This window comes from Drosophila sulfurigaster, chromosome X (assembly GCF_023558435.1).
Source record: "Drosophila sulfurigaster albostrigata strain 15112-1811.04 chromosome X, ASM2355843v2, whole genome shotgun sequence".
Lineage (NCBI taxonomy): Eukaryota > Metazoa > Arthropoda > Insecta > Diptera > Drosophilidae > Drosophila > Drosophila sulfurigaster.
The window spans coordinates 10,864,519-10,879,494 of NC_084885.1; the positions used below are offsets into that span (position 1 = coordinate 10,864,519).

Below are 14,976 nucleotides of genomic sequence, written 5' to 3' on the forward strand. Positions count from 1 at the left end.
TACATAAAAAATCTATGTAAAATATAGGCGATTTTTCAAGACAAGCTGGCTAGTTATAGTATATTAAAGACTAAAGAAACAAATATCAAAATAATCAATCTAAAATAGTGTCGAAAACGAACAGCAAATTGTGCCATTATGTTTTTTTTAACTGTTGGTTTTAAATGTTACTAAGTTAAAAAACGGTCGATGTCATATTGCATCAAACTAATAAAAATAAACAAAACTTTACATACAAAATCAAATATAAGATCGAAACCGGTAAGGTAAGCAAACAATCAGACAGATAGTTTGAATTTTCAATGATTACTGAGAAACTAATGCACGATTTATGTACACATTATGTATGGTTTCTAAAATGTCAAATCAACATAATCTGAGTTATTCATAGATACATTTTAAACCTAAATTTGGCAACTATAGTTTTTGCATACAGTGATGAAATCAGGCATCCAGTTCTCATACATAAACTACTTTGGTAAAGCTGAATCTAAACTCAACAGCAACTCCTATATCTCAACTCACCCTCATCGGTGGCAATGTCCTTGAAGATGTCATCGCAAAAGATGCCAATGAGCAGGGCACGCACATTGCCAATGCACTCGGCCAGTTGAATGTTCTCTAGGTTCGTTTTGCGTCCCGTCAGCGACCCAGAACTCAGTCCAGCCGACGTTGCCATGCTGCCCGCAGAAGGCAACGAAGCAACATCGCCCAAATATTTGCCAGCGCCGTTGATCACGCGACTCGTTGGTTTCTCTGCAAAAGTAACGAGCAATAAGTGATCTGTGCTTAGACTGACAATAAGTTACGCTTACCCTTTTGATTTGGCTTCTGTGGCAACTTGGAGCCGGCAGCGGCAACTGAAGCAGCCACGCTGCTGCCCGCTGCCGAATTGTTGGCTGCAGCAGCCGCAGCTGCTGCTGTGGTTGAGCGTTGTGGATAGATTTCGTTGGTGTATTTGCGCAAGAGACGCAAACACGATTTGTTCACATAGCCGAGATACTGCAGCGTTTGCTGCAGCTGCAACGGACGAGCGCGATCGCGTTGTTCACGCAACTGCGTCTTGAAGCACTCCCACGACCAGCTGAGAAGAACGACAAGACTCTCGAAGCACTCGCGACTCACGCTGTTGGCGAAGGCGCGCGAAATACGCTGCACCGGATCCGCATCGAGCGGCACCGGCGACTGCTTGCAATCCTGGGTAACGAGGCGATACAATATGGCGGGTATTTGGCCAGAATTCACATCGGTGCCGTTGTTGGCCTTTTTGCTGGACTTGAACGAGAACACAACCTGATCCTCGGTGGTCACCGAACCCTGACCGCATGAACCGCAATCGGACGAGGGGCCCGCAATGCGCGCCCAAACCAAATACCAACGTCCGGCGGCGGCGCTCACCGGCTTGGGTAGTAGAATGTGAAACTTGCTGCGCGCCGCACACTCGTAGGGAACTTCTTTTGTTTCACTGACCAGGACGCCCTCCTTCTCGTAGCCACCGCCATCGGCGCCCAAATCAAAGAGCTTCAGCTTGCAGCTGTATTCGCCACGGCCGCCGAACATGCCAAAGCCGCAGATGACGAGATCCGTGTCCGCCGAGAAGCGCACCGCCTCCACGCTGTGGCCGGAGTAGCCCCAACCGCCGCCAAAGTTATCGAAGCGATTGATCACCTGATACTCGCCGCTTTGCGCCTCGGCCGTTTGATGCGGCTGCTTGGGCAGCGTCTGCTCAAAGCATCCGGGTATGTTGTCCTGCGCCGACGTGAGTATATCGAGGCAGGCGAGCAGATTGAGCGATGCCTGCGAGCGCGACACACGCGCCTCTGACTTGCTGGGCAGCGACAACTCCGGTGACAACAGCGCGCGATAGTTGCCCGCATTCTGCAAGAGCGAAAAGAGAGTTCAACAAGTCAGAAAAGTGCAGTCGAGTGTGCCGAAAAATATACCACAAAAATACTAAAATATACTGAAGACTATATTTGGCATATCGATATTCTGATATATGCGAAATATACTATAGAGTAAAAATATACCGAAAATATACAGAAAAATACTAAAATATATTGAAGACTAATTTGGTATACCTATATTATACTACATTCAATATGTGCCATAGAGTAAAAATATACAGAAATTATACCGTAAAAATACTAAAATATACTGAAGGCCATATTTGGTATATCAATATTGCACTGCATTCAGAATGTACTAGACTGTCAGCCAAAGCAATTAAGACCTGATTACAGTAGGCGTTTCTTTACGTACAAAAGTGTTTCTTTAATAACTTATGCATTTATTATCTGACCACAATTTTCTATGAATCATAAATACTGTAGTTATTATTGTATGCACCAAAAATCGCAACTCTATCTTAAAAATTACGCTTGCTACTCGACATTTGTCGATTTGGGGGAAGGCAAATATTTGATATGAGTGCAGTATGCCAAGAATATACCGAAAGCTATATTTGGTACGAGTATATCGACATATCATTCCATTCAAGATATACAATACAGTACAAAATATATCAAACTGCCAGCCAAAGTAACTAAGACTTAATTATTAAAATATACCGAAAACTGTATTTGGTATATCGATATACTATTATATTCAAAATAATAAATATGCCAGATTGGCAATCTACAGCAATAACAAGTGATGTGAACAACAAGTAAATTGTAGCTCTAGCTCTTATAGTCTCTGTGATCCAGTGTGTCATATGTTCAGACAGACGGACGGACAACGAATGGATTGAATAAATGATAGTTACCACATCGTATTCAGATATCTCACTGGCCACCACATTGTGGCAGCGCAGTTTGCGTGCGGCGCCATCGAACACCCACAGCACATTGTAGCTGGGATCCATGGCGAAAGCAATCTGCGGCGGTGGCGGCAACGATTGCTGCTGTTGGTCTGGCGATGCTACGGCGCCTCCTGCTTGATTAACCGCCTCCTGCTGCTGCTGCTGCTGTTGTCGTGGTCGCACTACGCGTCGCTGTCGGGGGGTTGCAGCACCCGGCGATGGCAGCTCCTGCTCCTGCTCGAAGATGTGATTGCGTGCCTCGTGCATGCTGCGCGACATCTGATCGTTGATGGGCACTCCAGCCGAGCTGCTGCTGCCGCCGATCAACGGCAACTCGGCCAGCGGCGTCGCCACGTCCACATTGCGATTGATCTCCTGGCCAGGCTGTCCGCTCACCGGCTGCTGCGTCTGCAGCAGTTGCGCAAAGTTCGTTTGGCCGCGATAGTGAGGAGTGCAGCTGCCGTCGCTACGGTTGATCGACAGCGTTTGAAATGACAGCGGAATGCTGGGAATGAGCACTGCAAAAGGGATTAGAAATGTAATTAGTTCAATGATTCCAAATTGTTAAACAATTTAAACTGTGTATCTAGTTATATTAGGATAAATATGCATTTAGTGTAATTCTATTATTAAACTGTAGGTTGGGAAAGAGCTGGAGAGCAGTAAAAATTTACTTATTTATGCGATTCAATAAAGAAATATGAATTTGATTCAATTCCACTTTTAATTTGTACACTTAAGAGGAGCTTAAGGAGATCGAAAGGAGTACAAATTATGTTTTTTACTCTATTCAGTGAATCGATTCAATTAAATTCTTAAACTGCAAACTAAACAGGAGCTTAAGAGAAGTATAATTTTACTTTGTTAATTTGTTTAATGAAAAGAAATACAACTCTTTGACTATGAGTTGGAGGGAAGCTCGAGACGAATAAAAATGCATTTATTTAATGACAATAATAGATGACATCTAAAAATTGTAAATCTGATATTCTGAAAGGATAAATCAGTCTTGGGATATGTGAACTATGCACTGATTTAAAGAAAGTAAACATACAATTTATGTAATTATCTTAAATATGCACTTAAATGGACCTGCACTTAAACATTAAAATGGAAAGTCGGAAAGGAATATATGTCAGTTAAATTTTAAATATTGTAAGCTTCTATTCATAAAGTATTTTATACTCAACACACACTTCTACATTAGACTGTTTGAAATTGTTAAGCTTACAAAGAGTTCTAAGTGTTATAAACATATTCTTTGCATCGATCTTCTTTGCATAAAAATATGTAGACGGACAAAAGGGATTGCAGTAAAATGCCAATTATTCAAAGCAGCTTTTCAGCGTCTAATTTACAAGTAAATTCTAGGTCAGTGATGTTTTTGTGCCTCAGATTGATAACAACTATAAAGACCAACAAGTTGTGTTGGTCTTGAGTGTACACTTTACATGATCAGCTAATCAACTTTGAACGAAGTTAATTTTACTCACGTATCGTCTTCTTGTTGGCCACCACATGCATCTTGGGCAGCATTTGAGCTGTGATCAGCGACTCGTCGATCTTAATGAACGTCTGATCGCCATTGGCGCCAATCCACGTCACCTTTTTTGCCATAGCTCGGTCCGAGACCACTGCAAAAACAAAAAATAAAGTTAAAAAACAATGCGAAATATGTAGAAAACAAAGAGGAAATCTTACAAGACTGCGCCCGGTGCACAGTTCCAGAGAAACTTTTGGCGCTGCGCAATCAAAGCCGCCGTATTGGGTGGTATTAAAATCGATTCCTTAGATCCGCCGGGCAATATGCAAGCCACATCTGCGGCGGCAGCCTCGTCCTCTGGCGGCGGAGGTGGCGGCGGCGATGACAACGACAGCGAGCCCAAAGCAGACGTCGCCGGTGGCGCTTGCGACGATGGAGGCGGCGGCGGTGGAGCGGCGCCAATGAGCATTGGCTTCTGGCCGTAGGCATCGCCACTGGGCAGACGACCCAGCTGACCCTTCTGATAGTTGCCAAACGTGTAGACGACGCCCTTGTGCGTGAGCAGCACCGTGTGATTGCTGCCAGCGGCCACCTGACTGATGGCGCCTTGCACCTGTACGCGAATGGGACCGCTGACGGGTTGCAGATCACCGGAGCCCAGTTGTCCGTATTGATTGCTGCCAAAGGTGAAAACCTCGCCGGCGAGCGTCAGCAGAACGGTGTGATGCAGACCGCAGGCCACCTGAACGATGGGCGAGCCAGTGGGCAGCTGCAGCAGCTGAGGCGCCAAGGGGGCGACACGTGGTGGATCCTTTTCGAGATCGGTGGGTGTGCCGCAGCCGCCGCCAGCAGCGCCAGTGTCCAATTCCGAGGGTTTCTTCTCCTTGCGTCGCATGATCAAAGTTTTCGAGCGTTGCTGACGCTGCAGTTCACCAGGCAGTGGCTTCAACTCCACCTTGGCATCAGCTGTGGCAAAGAAGTGATGTTAATTGCAATCGAAGAGTGTTAAACTGCTGTCAGAGTGAGAGCGATAAGCGATGAGCTTTGCGAGAAGCGAGCTACAAGTTGAAGCCAGAAAGTGGAAGTAACCTCTTTGCATTCATTTTATCTCATCGCTTCTCGCTTAGCTCTTACTGAGCCAAGTTTATAATGTTGCATATGAAACAAGTGAGACTGTGAGATGCACGTTACTGATTTTGATATACCAAATTGCAATAATATACTGCAAAAATGGTAAAATATACCAAATATTTGAAATATTATATTCTAAATATACCATAGAGGTGAATATACACCAGATATTCAGTCAAAGCAGCTAAAAGCCGATTGCAGTAGACATAATTGGCCATAAGAAGTACTTCTTAAATAGCTTTTTTGGGCATCCTAAATACTGCAGCTATTATTGTCTGTACCAAAATTCGCCCTAGCCTCAAGATTACGCTTGTTATTCGATTTTTATAGATTTGCGAGGACCGAAGTAGGCGTGGCAAACATTTGAAACAAACTTGATCTGCCTGCAGCCATAATAAATGATGTCGAACAAAAATTATAGCTCGTTTAATCGTTTATAGTCTCTGAGATCTAGGTGTTCATACGGACGGACAGAGAGACAGACGGACGGCCAGACGGACTATATGGCTAGATCGTCGTGGCTGTTGACGCTGATCAAGAATATATATAACTTCTGCCTGATACGTGCATTTTGTGGAGGCACAAAGTTATAATACCTTTCTACCCTACGGGTAGCAGTGCTTCATCGCTCGTTCTCGCCTAACATTATCGAATCCCTTCTTGCACGCATTTTGACATCAGTCTTAAGCACGCAAAAACTTACCTAGTTCGCTCTCCTGCAGTCCCACGCAAGCGGAGCAGAGTCCGCACTTGGCGCAGCCCGCATCGCCATGGCCACAGGGGCAAATGCTGCCAGCGAGACGCTGCTCGAGGGGCACATTCAACGCCGAGACACAGCTCACATTGTAGCCGGTGCATTCGCGGCACATGACGCAAACGCGACACTGACCCTGCACCATGTTGTGATCGTCGTAGTCGCAGAGCGTCGAGAAATCAATCTTGTGGCGAAACTTGTCCGCATGCTGGCCAAGCAGCGCATACGTTGTGGACGAGCTGGGCACATCCTTGACGGGCATCATTTTGTTAAACACCCGTCCGCATTGGCCCTTGTTATTCAGTCCGAATGTGAAGAGCTGCCCCTTGGCACTGAGCGCCACACAATGCGCTTTGCCCAGCGCCACCTTCGTGATGTGCTGATCGAGCAGCTCGCAGACAAAGCCCATGGAATCGCAGTGCGCCGTATCCTTGCCGTACATGATCAGTTTGCCCGTCTTGGTGACAAAGGCGGAGGTGCCATTGTTGCATGCCGCATGCACCACAACGTGTCCATCGATCTTGCTCATCTTCTTCGGTTTAACCGCCTTCGGTTGGCGGCGATTCTTGGAACTGTCGCCATCCTCGCCACGACGTGCGGTGCCCGCAAAGTAAACAGTCCCATCATCGTTCACCAGCAGAGCATGGATGCCATCGTGTCCCACCGCCACGTGCACAATGTGCGCCGCCTTCGACACAATCAGTTCGGTCAACTTCAGCGTTGGCGTTCGGCCCACACACTTCAGTCCGAGTGCCGCTGACTTGCCGTAGTAGTAGACACGTCCGTTGCTGGCGCGCACCAAGCCAAACTCCTTGCCACAGGCCATGCCCAGGACATCGGCATCGCGACACGGTGCCGGCAACTTCGGCTCGAAGCTGTTGTGGGCGGACTGAATGCGTTGGATCTGATGCTGGTTGAGCAGTTCATCCTCAAATGCCGCATAGCCGAGTGTGCGGAACTTCTTGCGTGCCAGCTGCAGCGGCAGCTCGAACGGCGGCGGCTCGCTGCTGTAGCTGTTGTGATAGAGGTTCAGTTTCTTCACCACCAATGTGTCCTGCAACCAAGAGTAGAAAAATGTGTAGATTGTATTGGAGGAAACTAGAAAACTTTCAGTTTAGTTAATATCAATTTAAATGGTAGCCTGAAGGCCTTAGTCGCTGTGGCTCATCTTATGGCAATTAGGAATCAGATTCATTATTCCTATAAATTAATTATAATAATAATTCAAAGTTTTGCATTCTACTTGTGTTATTCAATTTGTAGAAACTAATAGGAATCAAATTAACACATTTTTCGTAGCCACCTTAGATAAATACATTTGACAATTCAATAAATTAGATATGCAGCTAAAACTTCTTTTAAAAAATTGTTTTGACAGTTCCCCAAATAGATTTTTTACTTCAAAAGAACCACATCAAATTCTATTTTGAATTTATCTAGCATTAATTTGAAGAGCATCTATTAAAAATTTATTCCAATTCGTCATTTGAATTTCCAATTATTCCAATTGTACATTTAAACACACTTTTTAAAGAATTCTTGCTTTGGTAGTTTCTACAAAGTGAAGTTAATTGTAAATTTCAACAAAGAATACATTTTTTTATGCCTATGTTATGTTTCTTCTTCCAACAAAGTAATGCAATTGTTAACTTGCTTCGTTTTCAATAAAACCTTCAACAATTGCACACATGAATGGTTTAATATATTAGTTTCTACTAAAGAAACAAAGAGAGAACCTTAGCAAGAATTAATCTAATTATATATACATAAATCTGCTATATACTGTGCTTTCATAATAAGAAGCTAATATCATACTTTTTTAAACACTTAAGTTGAATCCTCAATTGGGTGTTAACAGTTGCTAAAGAAGATCAAGAGAGATCCTAAGAGGAGGTAACTTTTCAAATTATTTTTGTACTAAACTCATGGAATTCTCGCGCGTTACATTTTAAGAAGCTTAAATAGATCTTGTTTAAATATGTAATTCCAATTGTAATTTGTTTTGTTTATACGTTTCAGCAGCCTATATTATACCACAAAATCTACTGGTAATTTTAATGTATAACTTTTTGAGGAGGCTTTTATGAACCCATTTCGGATAACTTGAGATTACTCTAGCAACGAATTTAAAAGTTTAAATGATCAATTCGAATTCTAAACTAGTTTGGTTTCCAATTGCAATTGATCCTCAAGAATCTATTTTAACTTGAAAAAAACAACTACTAATTTCTCTTATAAAATTCGAACAACAAATTAAACTTATAACCCCTCTTTGTAAGAAGTAAATACTTACATCGCGATTGCTGCAGATGGCGTGCAATGATTCGTCGTCCGTGAAGAGCACATAGTTGAGGCCCTCGCGCATGGAGAGCATGTTCAAGGGATTCATCGACTTGACCGCCAGCGTGTCCATGCCGACGAGCTGCAGCTGATCGGCGCTGCGCTTGCAATTGCGACGGAAATATAGTTGTCCCCCGCTGTAGCCCAGCCAGGCGGAACGTTCGCGACAGAACTCCTCGTTCTGGGCATAGATGTGACCCTTGTAGGAGCCGCCAAAGCCGGTGCCAATCTTCAGCAAGGTGCCGCCATACAGCAGATAGACAAAGACGCCATCGCAGGCCATGGCGGGTGCTGTGAAATGCTGTGGTCCGGTCAGCATGGGCAGCTTCAAGGCGAACTGCAAATGAGAGGGCAAAAGATTAGTCAAGGAATCCCCCATAAATACTTCCAAGCTACTCACCTCATCGATCAGAGAATTGTGCGGCACGCCGTGACTGTGGAAATCGGGACGCGTTGGCTTATTGAGTGCCGCACTGACCACGGTGTGCTGCAGTGCAGCCAGCACTGCCGGCAGCTGGACAATCTGTGCCGACAGCTGACGCGGTGACATCAGCATGGCCGCAATGGCCTTCAGCATTTTACCCGTGTCCCCACGAGCAATGCACAGACCCAATAAGGCGGCACAGGCCATCGCCGACCAATTGGCCTCGGCTCCGGTGCTGGAACTGAGCGCCGCCGGCATGGTGGCCAAGTCAAGCAATAGATCGTACAGTGGATTGATTAGATCTTCGGGTTCCAGTTTAAACGATTCCGGCTGCTGTCCCTGGATGACATCGAGCAGCGCCTTCAGCGCCTTCGTGCACAGCAACGGTTGAATGTGCCGTGCATCGGCAATCAGCTCGAACAGACTGCGCAATCCGGCGCCCACAATCAACGGCACTGTGGCATACACCGGCTCGCGTTCCTCTCCCTCATCCGTATCGGAGTCGGCGTCGCTGTTGGCACCATTGCCCGCCAATGCACGCTTATCGCCGCCAGCTGCCGCTGCTCCGGCAACTCCAGCAGCAGCCGCTGCCGCCGCCGGTGCTCCGCCAGCTGCTCCTCCGCCTCCGCCAGCTGCGCCGCCAACGGCAAGCGCCGCGTGACAAGAGCAATCCACTAGATTGCTGACCATGCAGCTGCCGGCGCAGACCAGGCAACATGATGAGCCCATGTTACCGCTCCATTTCTTGAGAGCGGACGCAGATGCCGAGAGCGGACCGCTGCCCTCGTGGAAGAGCGCAAAGCGGGTCTCGGCCTCCAGCACAGTGGAGCGTATCGCGGAGAAGACAGCGAACTTGGACGCATTCGGATCGAGTTCAATGTGGGCAACGGGAAATGCGGGCATAAACAGCAGTTGATCCTTGACCAGCGGTGGATCCAAGGGATTTACCAGGCCACCGCCCGCAGCTCCGCCAGCGACTGCATTCCCCTCCAGCACGGCGCCGGCGGCAGCGGCTGCCATGGCAGCGGCCGATTTCTCCTTGCGGCTCTTGCGTTTCGTGAGCGCCTTTCGCTCATTTTGCAATTTCCTGAAATGCGAACAAAAATAAATTAATCGATAAGTTCGTAATTTCGTATTCGTATTTAAATTCGGTTGGCAGATGGCGCTATCGATTTAACAACAAACAAATTAATGCAGGTCGCGGGTCAGCCGAACAGCTGTTTACCGATCAGCTGTTTTCTTGTCGGTTTTTGCAGTGCTGCCCACTTGTCGTGCGCAAGGCGAGCGCCAAATTTCAACCCCGGCAACGACAACAACGACAACGGCGCCCCGACGTCTATTGTGTGTGTCTGCGTGGCTGTGTGTGTCTGTGTCTAGGGGTTGAAGACCTACATACATTTGAAAAACGAAAATCGATCGATTTTTCAACCCCAAAATACATATATAAAATGGGATGCGACGACCGTTGCAGCCGCCATCCAGCCAACCAACCATCCAGCAGCCGCTATTTTTTTTTTGTTTGTTGCCATTGTGCTTACAGTATTTACATTTAGATTAAGATTTAGTTTTAGATTTAGATTTACCTGCGTGTATTGCTCGTGTACAATTCATAGAAATGATCACCATATTTCATTGGATTCAATAATCCAACCATTGCTTCGCCACAAATTTAATGGCCTGGCGATGCGCCTCCAAATCGATTTTATGTATGCGCTTACATATACATAGATATCCTTTTTATGTACTATATATATTTTGTAGGAAATGCGTGGGACGTTGTGTAGGTTTTATACCGTTAAAAACGAAGACGACACTTTTCTTTTCGCTTTTAGTCTATTGTTTTTAGTTCTTTGCTTTGGCGGCGGCGCGCGCGGGCCACAGAACGACTACAACGGGAATATGTTCGAAAGTTTGCCAGCTTTCTTTTTGGCTAGAAGTTTATTGCACAAAAATTTACAAAGTAACTAAGAATTAACTATATATTCTACTGGCGAACTTAATGCATATTTCTTGTTGTATGAATTGCACCAGCGTGACCGCAAATTCTAATTCAAAATATACTATTTGTGTGCAAAATATACGACATGCGCCGCAAGGCTGGTCACATTTGCCGTAACGAGAAAAGAGCTGCGCGTGTTCATTTTGAAAATAAGAATTAATTCTTAAGCTTTTATTCTTTTAAAATCTTATTCATAACTATTTCATTTTGATTTATAATTTTTTTAAAATTAATTTTAATCAAAATAAATCTCTGTACTAGATTGAACCAACACCGTAGTAACCGTCTATTGTTTCGATAACATTTCGTTACATGCAGTATTCGATGCTATCGAATTAATTAAAATAATTTCTGCTAACTGCAATTGTTTATTACAAGATTATGTATATTTTTTATTATTTCATATATTTAGCGTTGCAGCTATTAGAATTTACAAAAGTCAAATAAAAGAACGATAATAAACGATATCAGCAGCTGTGATGCACCCCTGAGCATGAAGCAGCTGTCAACACACGGCCTACAAGAACAACAACAGCTGAACTGACAGCAGCGCCGAAGCAGCAGCAACGAAAAACATTTTACGTAATTTATTTTGTGTTATTATCAATTTTGTTTGCATTTTAAACAATGTTCTGCACCGCCAACAGAGAATGGGCAACGCTCTCAATCATTACATGAAACCAGACGTGGTACCCGGGCCCGATGTGGTGCCTAGCTTTGATCCCATGCTGGGCTTTGAGACGCGCAAGGAACGCGTCATGATTGCCACCAAGGAGGAGATGGAATCGGCGAAACTGCCACTGGAGGATCGTGACTATTGTGCCCACAAGCTGATCGCCTATCAGTCGTGCCGCGCCGACAAGTTCCCCTTCGTCTATCAGTGTGCGCACGAGAAGCACGATTATCTCACCTGCGAATACGAGGATTATGTGCTGCGCATGAAGGAATTCGAACGTGAGCGTCGCCTGCTCGAGCGCCAAAAGCGTCTGAACAAGGCCGCTTAAGGCTCGCGTGGAGTTCGTCAAGTGTTCAGTTCAGTTCAGTTAAGTCGATTGTTGGTCGGGAAGGGGGGGCAGTTGATATCCATGAAATCCACATAAAATCCACATCAACACACAGATGAGAATGCGACAACAACAACAACAACACTGCGCCTGCCCGTCGAGCAAGCGAAGGAAATTTCAATAAAATAACATGCCTAGTAATAATATGCATCTATTTTGTTTTTTTGTAGTCAATTAAATTAAAGAAAAACTGTTGAAAACGAAACGAAAGTGTAAATTGCCAAGTGCCACAAAACTGATTGACAAATGACACCCACAATGTGGAAGGTATTGCTGCCGAAATAGCAACAATAAGAAGCTTTCCACTGAACAATAGGACTGCACCTCCAAATGGATAAAAGTTAGATTTCTTCAGTTAAACATTTGTTGTGCCTAAGTGCTTACTAAAGTATTGCAATAAAAGCCGTTAAGCGATCCAAACAAAAAGTTCTACTCGCCAATTGGAGTTACCACAGTTGATTGCCTTAGATAATGGGATTCAACTAAACTGTGCCATTTAACATTTTATATGTTAAGTGTTGCATTAACTAAAACATGCTTTTACTAAAGTCAGTTAATGATCAATTATTAAGCACTTCTGAATAAGAGTAACATTAAAATGGACTATGGATTGTAGTCCGTAAAATAGACATCCAATTGGATTGCATTTTAGTTTACCGTTATATTAATGAAATCGACTTGGTTCTATTCAACATTTTATTGGATTAACCTGAACATTATGATGCTTAACTTACAATTGCTTTTAGTATAATAAATGCACACACACACACACACACTCGTACATACATACACACATGCACACAGATGCAAGGCAAGAGAGAGATAGCATGAGCAATGGGCATTGGGTCTGCAAGTATGTAGAACTAATTAGAACTATGAACTACAAACAAACCGAACAGAAATATATTGTTGACACTTGATAAGGAGGCCTTGTGATAATATTTTGTAACAATTTGCACTGCAAACAACATCTTTGGTAAATGCTACAATGATGATGATGAGATGAAGGTGATGATCATGATGATGTGAAGTCTCATCAAATGCCCAATTTACGCCAGAAATGATGCATGCGTCCGTGTGTCTCGAAGATGCTGCGCAGCATAAACACTTGGATGAGTCCGACGCCTATCATGGCGCTCATCTGAAGCATGGACCAGTTGTTGACCACTTGGAAATTGGCCTCGGCCTGATTGCGATCTCTTGCCTCATGCGAACGCAACAAATCCTGCAGTTGTCGCGCCTTTGTCAGTTGCATGCGAATGCGTCCAATGAAGTCCATAATGTCCTGCACCTTCATGTCATAGTATTCGTCTCGCGACAGGCCCGTTAGCTCGTCCACTTCCGCCTTCCACTGTTCGTCGCCATGATTGGCGTCGCCTTCGCGTTCCACGATCAGTTCGAAGAAGACAGTTTTGCGATTAAACATGCTGAAACTGTTATCGAAACAGAAACGATAGTCGCCATCCTTCTGCACCTCATGCTGATGCATATTCTCGGGCTTTTTGTAATCGCTGACAATAACTAAGCCAATGGGATCGAGGAGGGCGAAACTGATGTCGAGATCACCATGGCCACCATCGATGACCTGATATTCAAAGTCAATGATTTCGCCAACCTTGACGGTGTGATAGAGACATTCCTTTTTGCCGGCGTCCACATAAACAGTCATCTCTTTGTCATAGCCGTTGACTAATGCTGGCCAGAGCAGCGTCATTGTTGCTATGCACAGCCAGGGTCCAACATTCCATTTTAGCTGCAAGATGGTTGGTATATGTACATTTTGTTTATTTCATTTTCATTGCTTTCACATCATATTTTCTTACCATTTCGACTGCTTTTTTATTTGTATGCAAATAAATCTCTGCGGCGTGCCTCAAAAAATGGCGATATATGCACTTACAGTGATTGTTGATACTATTTTTAAAAATATCGCACATCGATATACCGCAAGCAACTTATCAATATACTGCCCAACTGCAATTTGATTCTTTATTCGATTACTATGTAAATCGAATAGTTGCATATTAATTATTGATTGAATTTAAATAATTGAAGTTTTACACATACACTTATAAACATTTTCGGAGCTGTTTTTTATAAAAAAAAACATTAATTTTTCGGCCACTGAGACATTTTTTCAAAATATCGAGTAGCTTTGTTGTCTTGTGCACTGCAACCGACGAGAGATGGCGCTGCAGGCAACTTATTGCATGCAACTGAAGAGGGCTCCATTAATTGTGAATATAATCTTGTTCAAATATTTATTGTATCATATATTTTGGTTAAATTTGGGTTAATATATTTATTTAGCTTTGTTACAAAAAAAAATATATATAGCTCATCAAATCGGTGCAGCAGATATATTTTTAAATTCTCGTGTAGCTTCGTTGACTTTTGTATTGCTTACAAGATACGTTAATGTGTCGTCAAATAAAGCAAGCGACACTAGATGGCGTTGTGAACACACTCGTTTGGCGGGCGATTCAAGTTACTGAAACAGAAATTTAAAATAGTATTTTTAAAATAACCCGAATATTCACGTGTTTAAATCAAAATAATTCTAATAAATTTTAATGATATTCATAAATGTTGTTTTTTTGTTTTGTGTTACTTTCATCCACTTTCTTTTTTAAGAGCTTAAGTTTATGCATTAGTTTTAGTTCGAGAGTTTTCTTACGAGGATTCCCCTCCGGAATAACAATGTATTTCGTATTTCTCTATTTTTCCGCCTTGATTATATTTTGTGTTTTCTTTTTTGAGTTTTCATACTAAATTTATATAACGTCGGCGAAGTTGACCAACAAACAGGCTGTTTTCTTTTAAAACATTTTGTATTTTACGGTGTTTAAACTTATCAATACAAATACTAATACTTCCTTAGTTTCTCAATGAAATTATACTTTTCTATTGACAATTTAAATTCTATTATTAGATTTTTTTAAAATTCTTTCGGAAAATAATGAAAAATAAATAGTGGG

The 14,976-nt window shown here is 43.5% G+C and overlaps 3 protein-coding genes across 3 annotated transcripts in view; 1 reads left to right on the plus strand and 2 right to left on the minus strand.

The window, feature by feature from the left end:
• LOC133848630 (E3 ubiquitin-protein ligase highwire) overlaps positions 1 to 10,966 on the minus strand; it is a 63,598-nt gene extending 52,632 nt beyond the window's left edge. Inside the window, 10 exon segments of the mRNA XM_062284267.1 lie at positions 526 to 756; positions 816 to 1,878; positions 2,768 to 3,321; positions 4,297 to 4,414; positions 4,416 to 4,437; positions 4,505 to 5,252; positions 6,121 to 7,225; positions 8,465 to 8,848; positions 8,912 to 10,022; positions 10,519 to 10,966. Of these exon segments, the coding sequence (XP_062140251.1) occupies positions 526 to 756; positions 816 to 1,878; positions 2,768 to 3,321; positions 4,297 to 4,414; positions 4,416 to 4,437; positions 4,505 to 5,252; positions 6,121 to 7,225; positions 8,465 to 8,848; positions 8,912 to 10,022; positions 10,519 to 10,589 (5,407 nt within the window). The 5' untranslated portion in view covers positions 10,590 to 10,966.
• Positions 10,967 to 11,361: 395 nt separating this feature from the next.
• LOC133848634 (NADH dehydrogenase [ubiquinone] 1 beta subcomplex subunit 7) lies at positions 11,362 to 12,144 on the plus strand. Its single transcript, XM_062284273.1, has 2 exons — positions 11,362 to 11,516; positions 11,582 to 12,144. Exon 2 carries the CDS (start codon positions 11,585 to 11,587, stop codon positions 11,936 to 11,938), a length of 354 nt encoding a protein of 117 aa, XP_062140257.1. The 5' UTR covers positions 11,362 to 11,516; positions 11,582 to 11,584; the 3' UTR covers positions 11,939 to 12,144.
• Positions 12,145 to 12,680: 536 nt separating this feature from the next.
• Positions 12,681 to 13,978, minus strand: LOC133848633 (transmembrane emp24 domain-containing protein 5). The gene is made up of 2 exons (XM_062284272.1): positions 13,822 to 13,978; positions 12,681 to 13,751 (listed from the first exon to the last, which is right to left on the minus strand). Exons 1-2 carry the CDS (start codon positions 13,933 to 13,935, stop codon positions 13,035 to 13,037), a joined length of 831 nt encoding a protein of 276 aa, XP_062140256.1. The 5' UTR covers positions 13,936 to 13,978; the 3' UTR covers positions 12,681 to 13,034.
• Positions 13,979 to 14,976: the final 998 nt, after the last annotated feature.

Coding starts and splice junctions, on each gene's coding strand:
- LOC133848633 (XM_062284272.1), bottom strand. CDS start 13,935: ATGTGCGATATTTTTAAAAATAGTATCAACAATCACTGTAAGTGCATA. Junction 13,752..13,821: donor ATAAAAAAGCAGTCGAAATG/GTAAGAAAATAT, acceptor ACCATCTTGCAG/CTAAAATGGAATGTTGGACC.
- LOC133848634 (XM_062284273.1), top strand. CDS start 11,585: ATGGGCAACGCTCTCAATCATTACATGAAACCAGACGTGGTACCCGGG.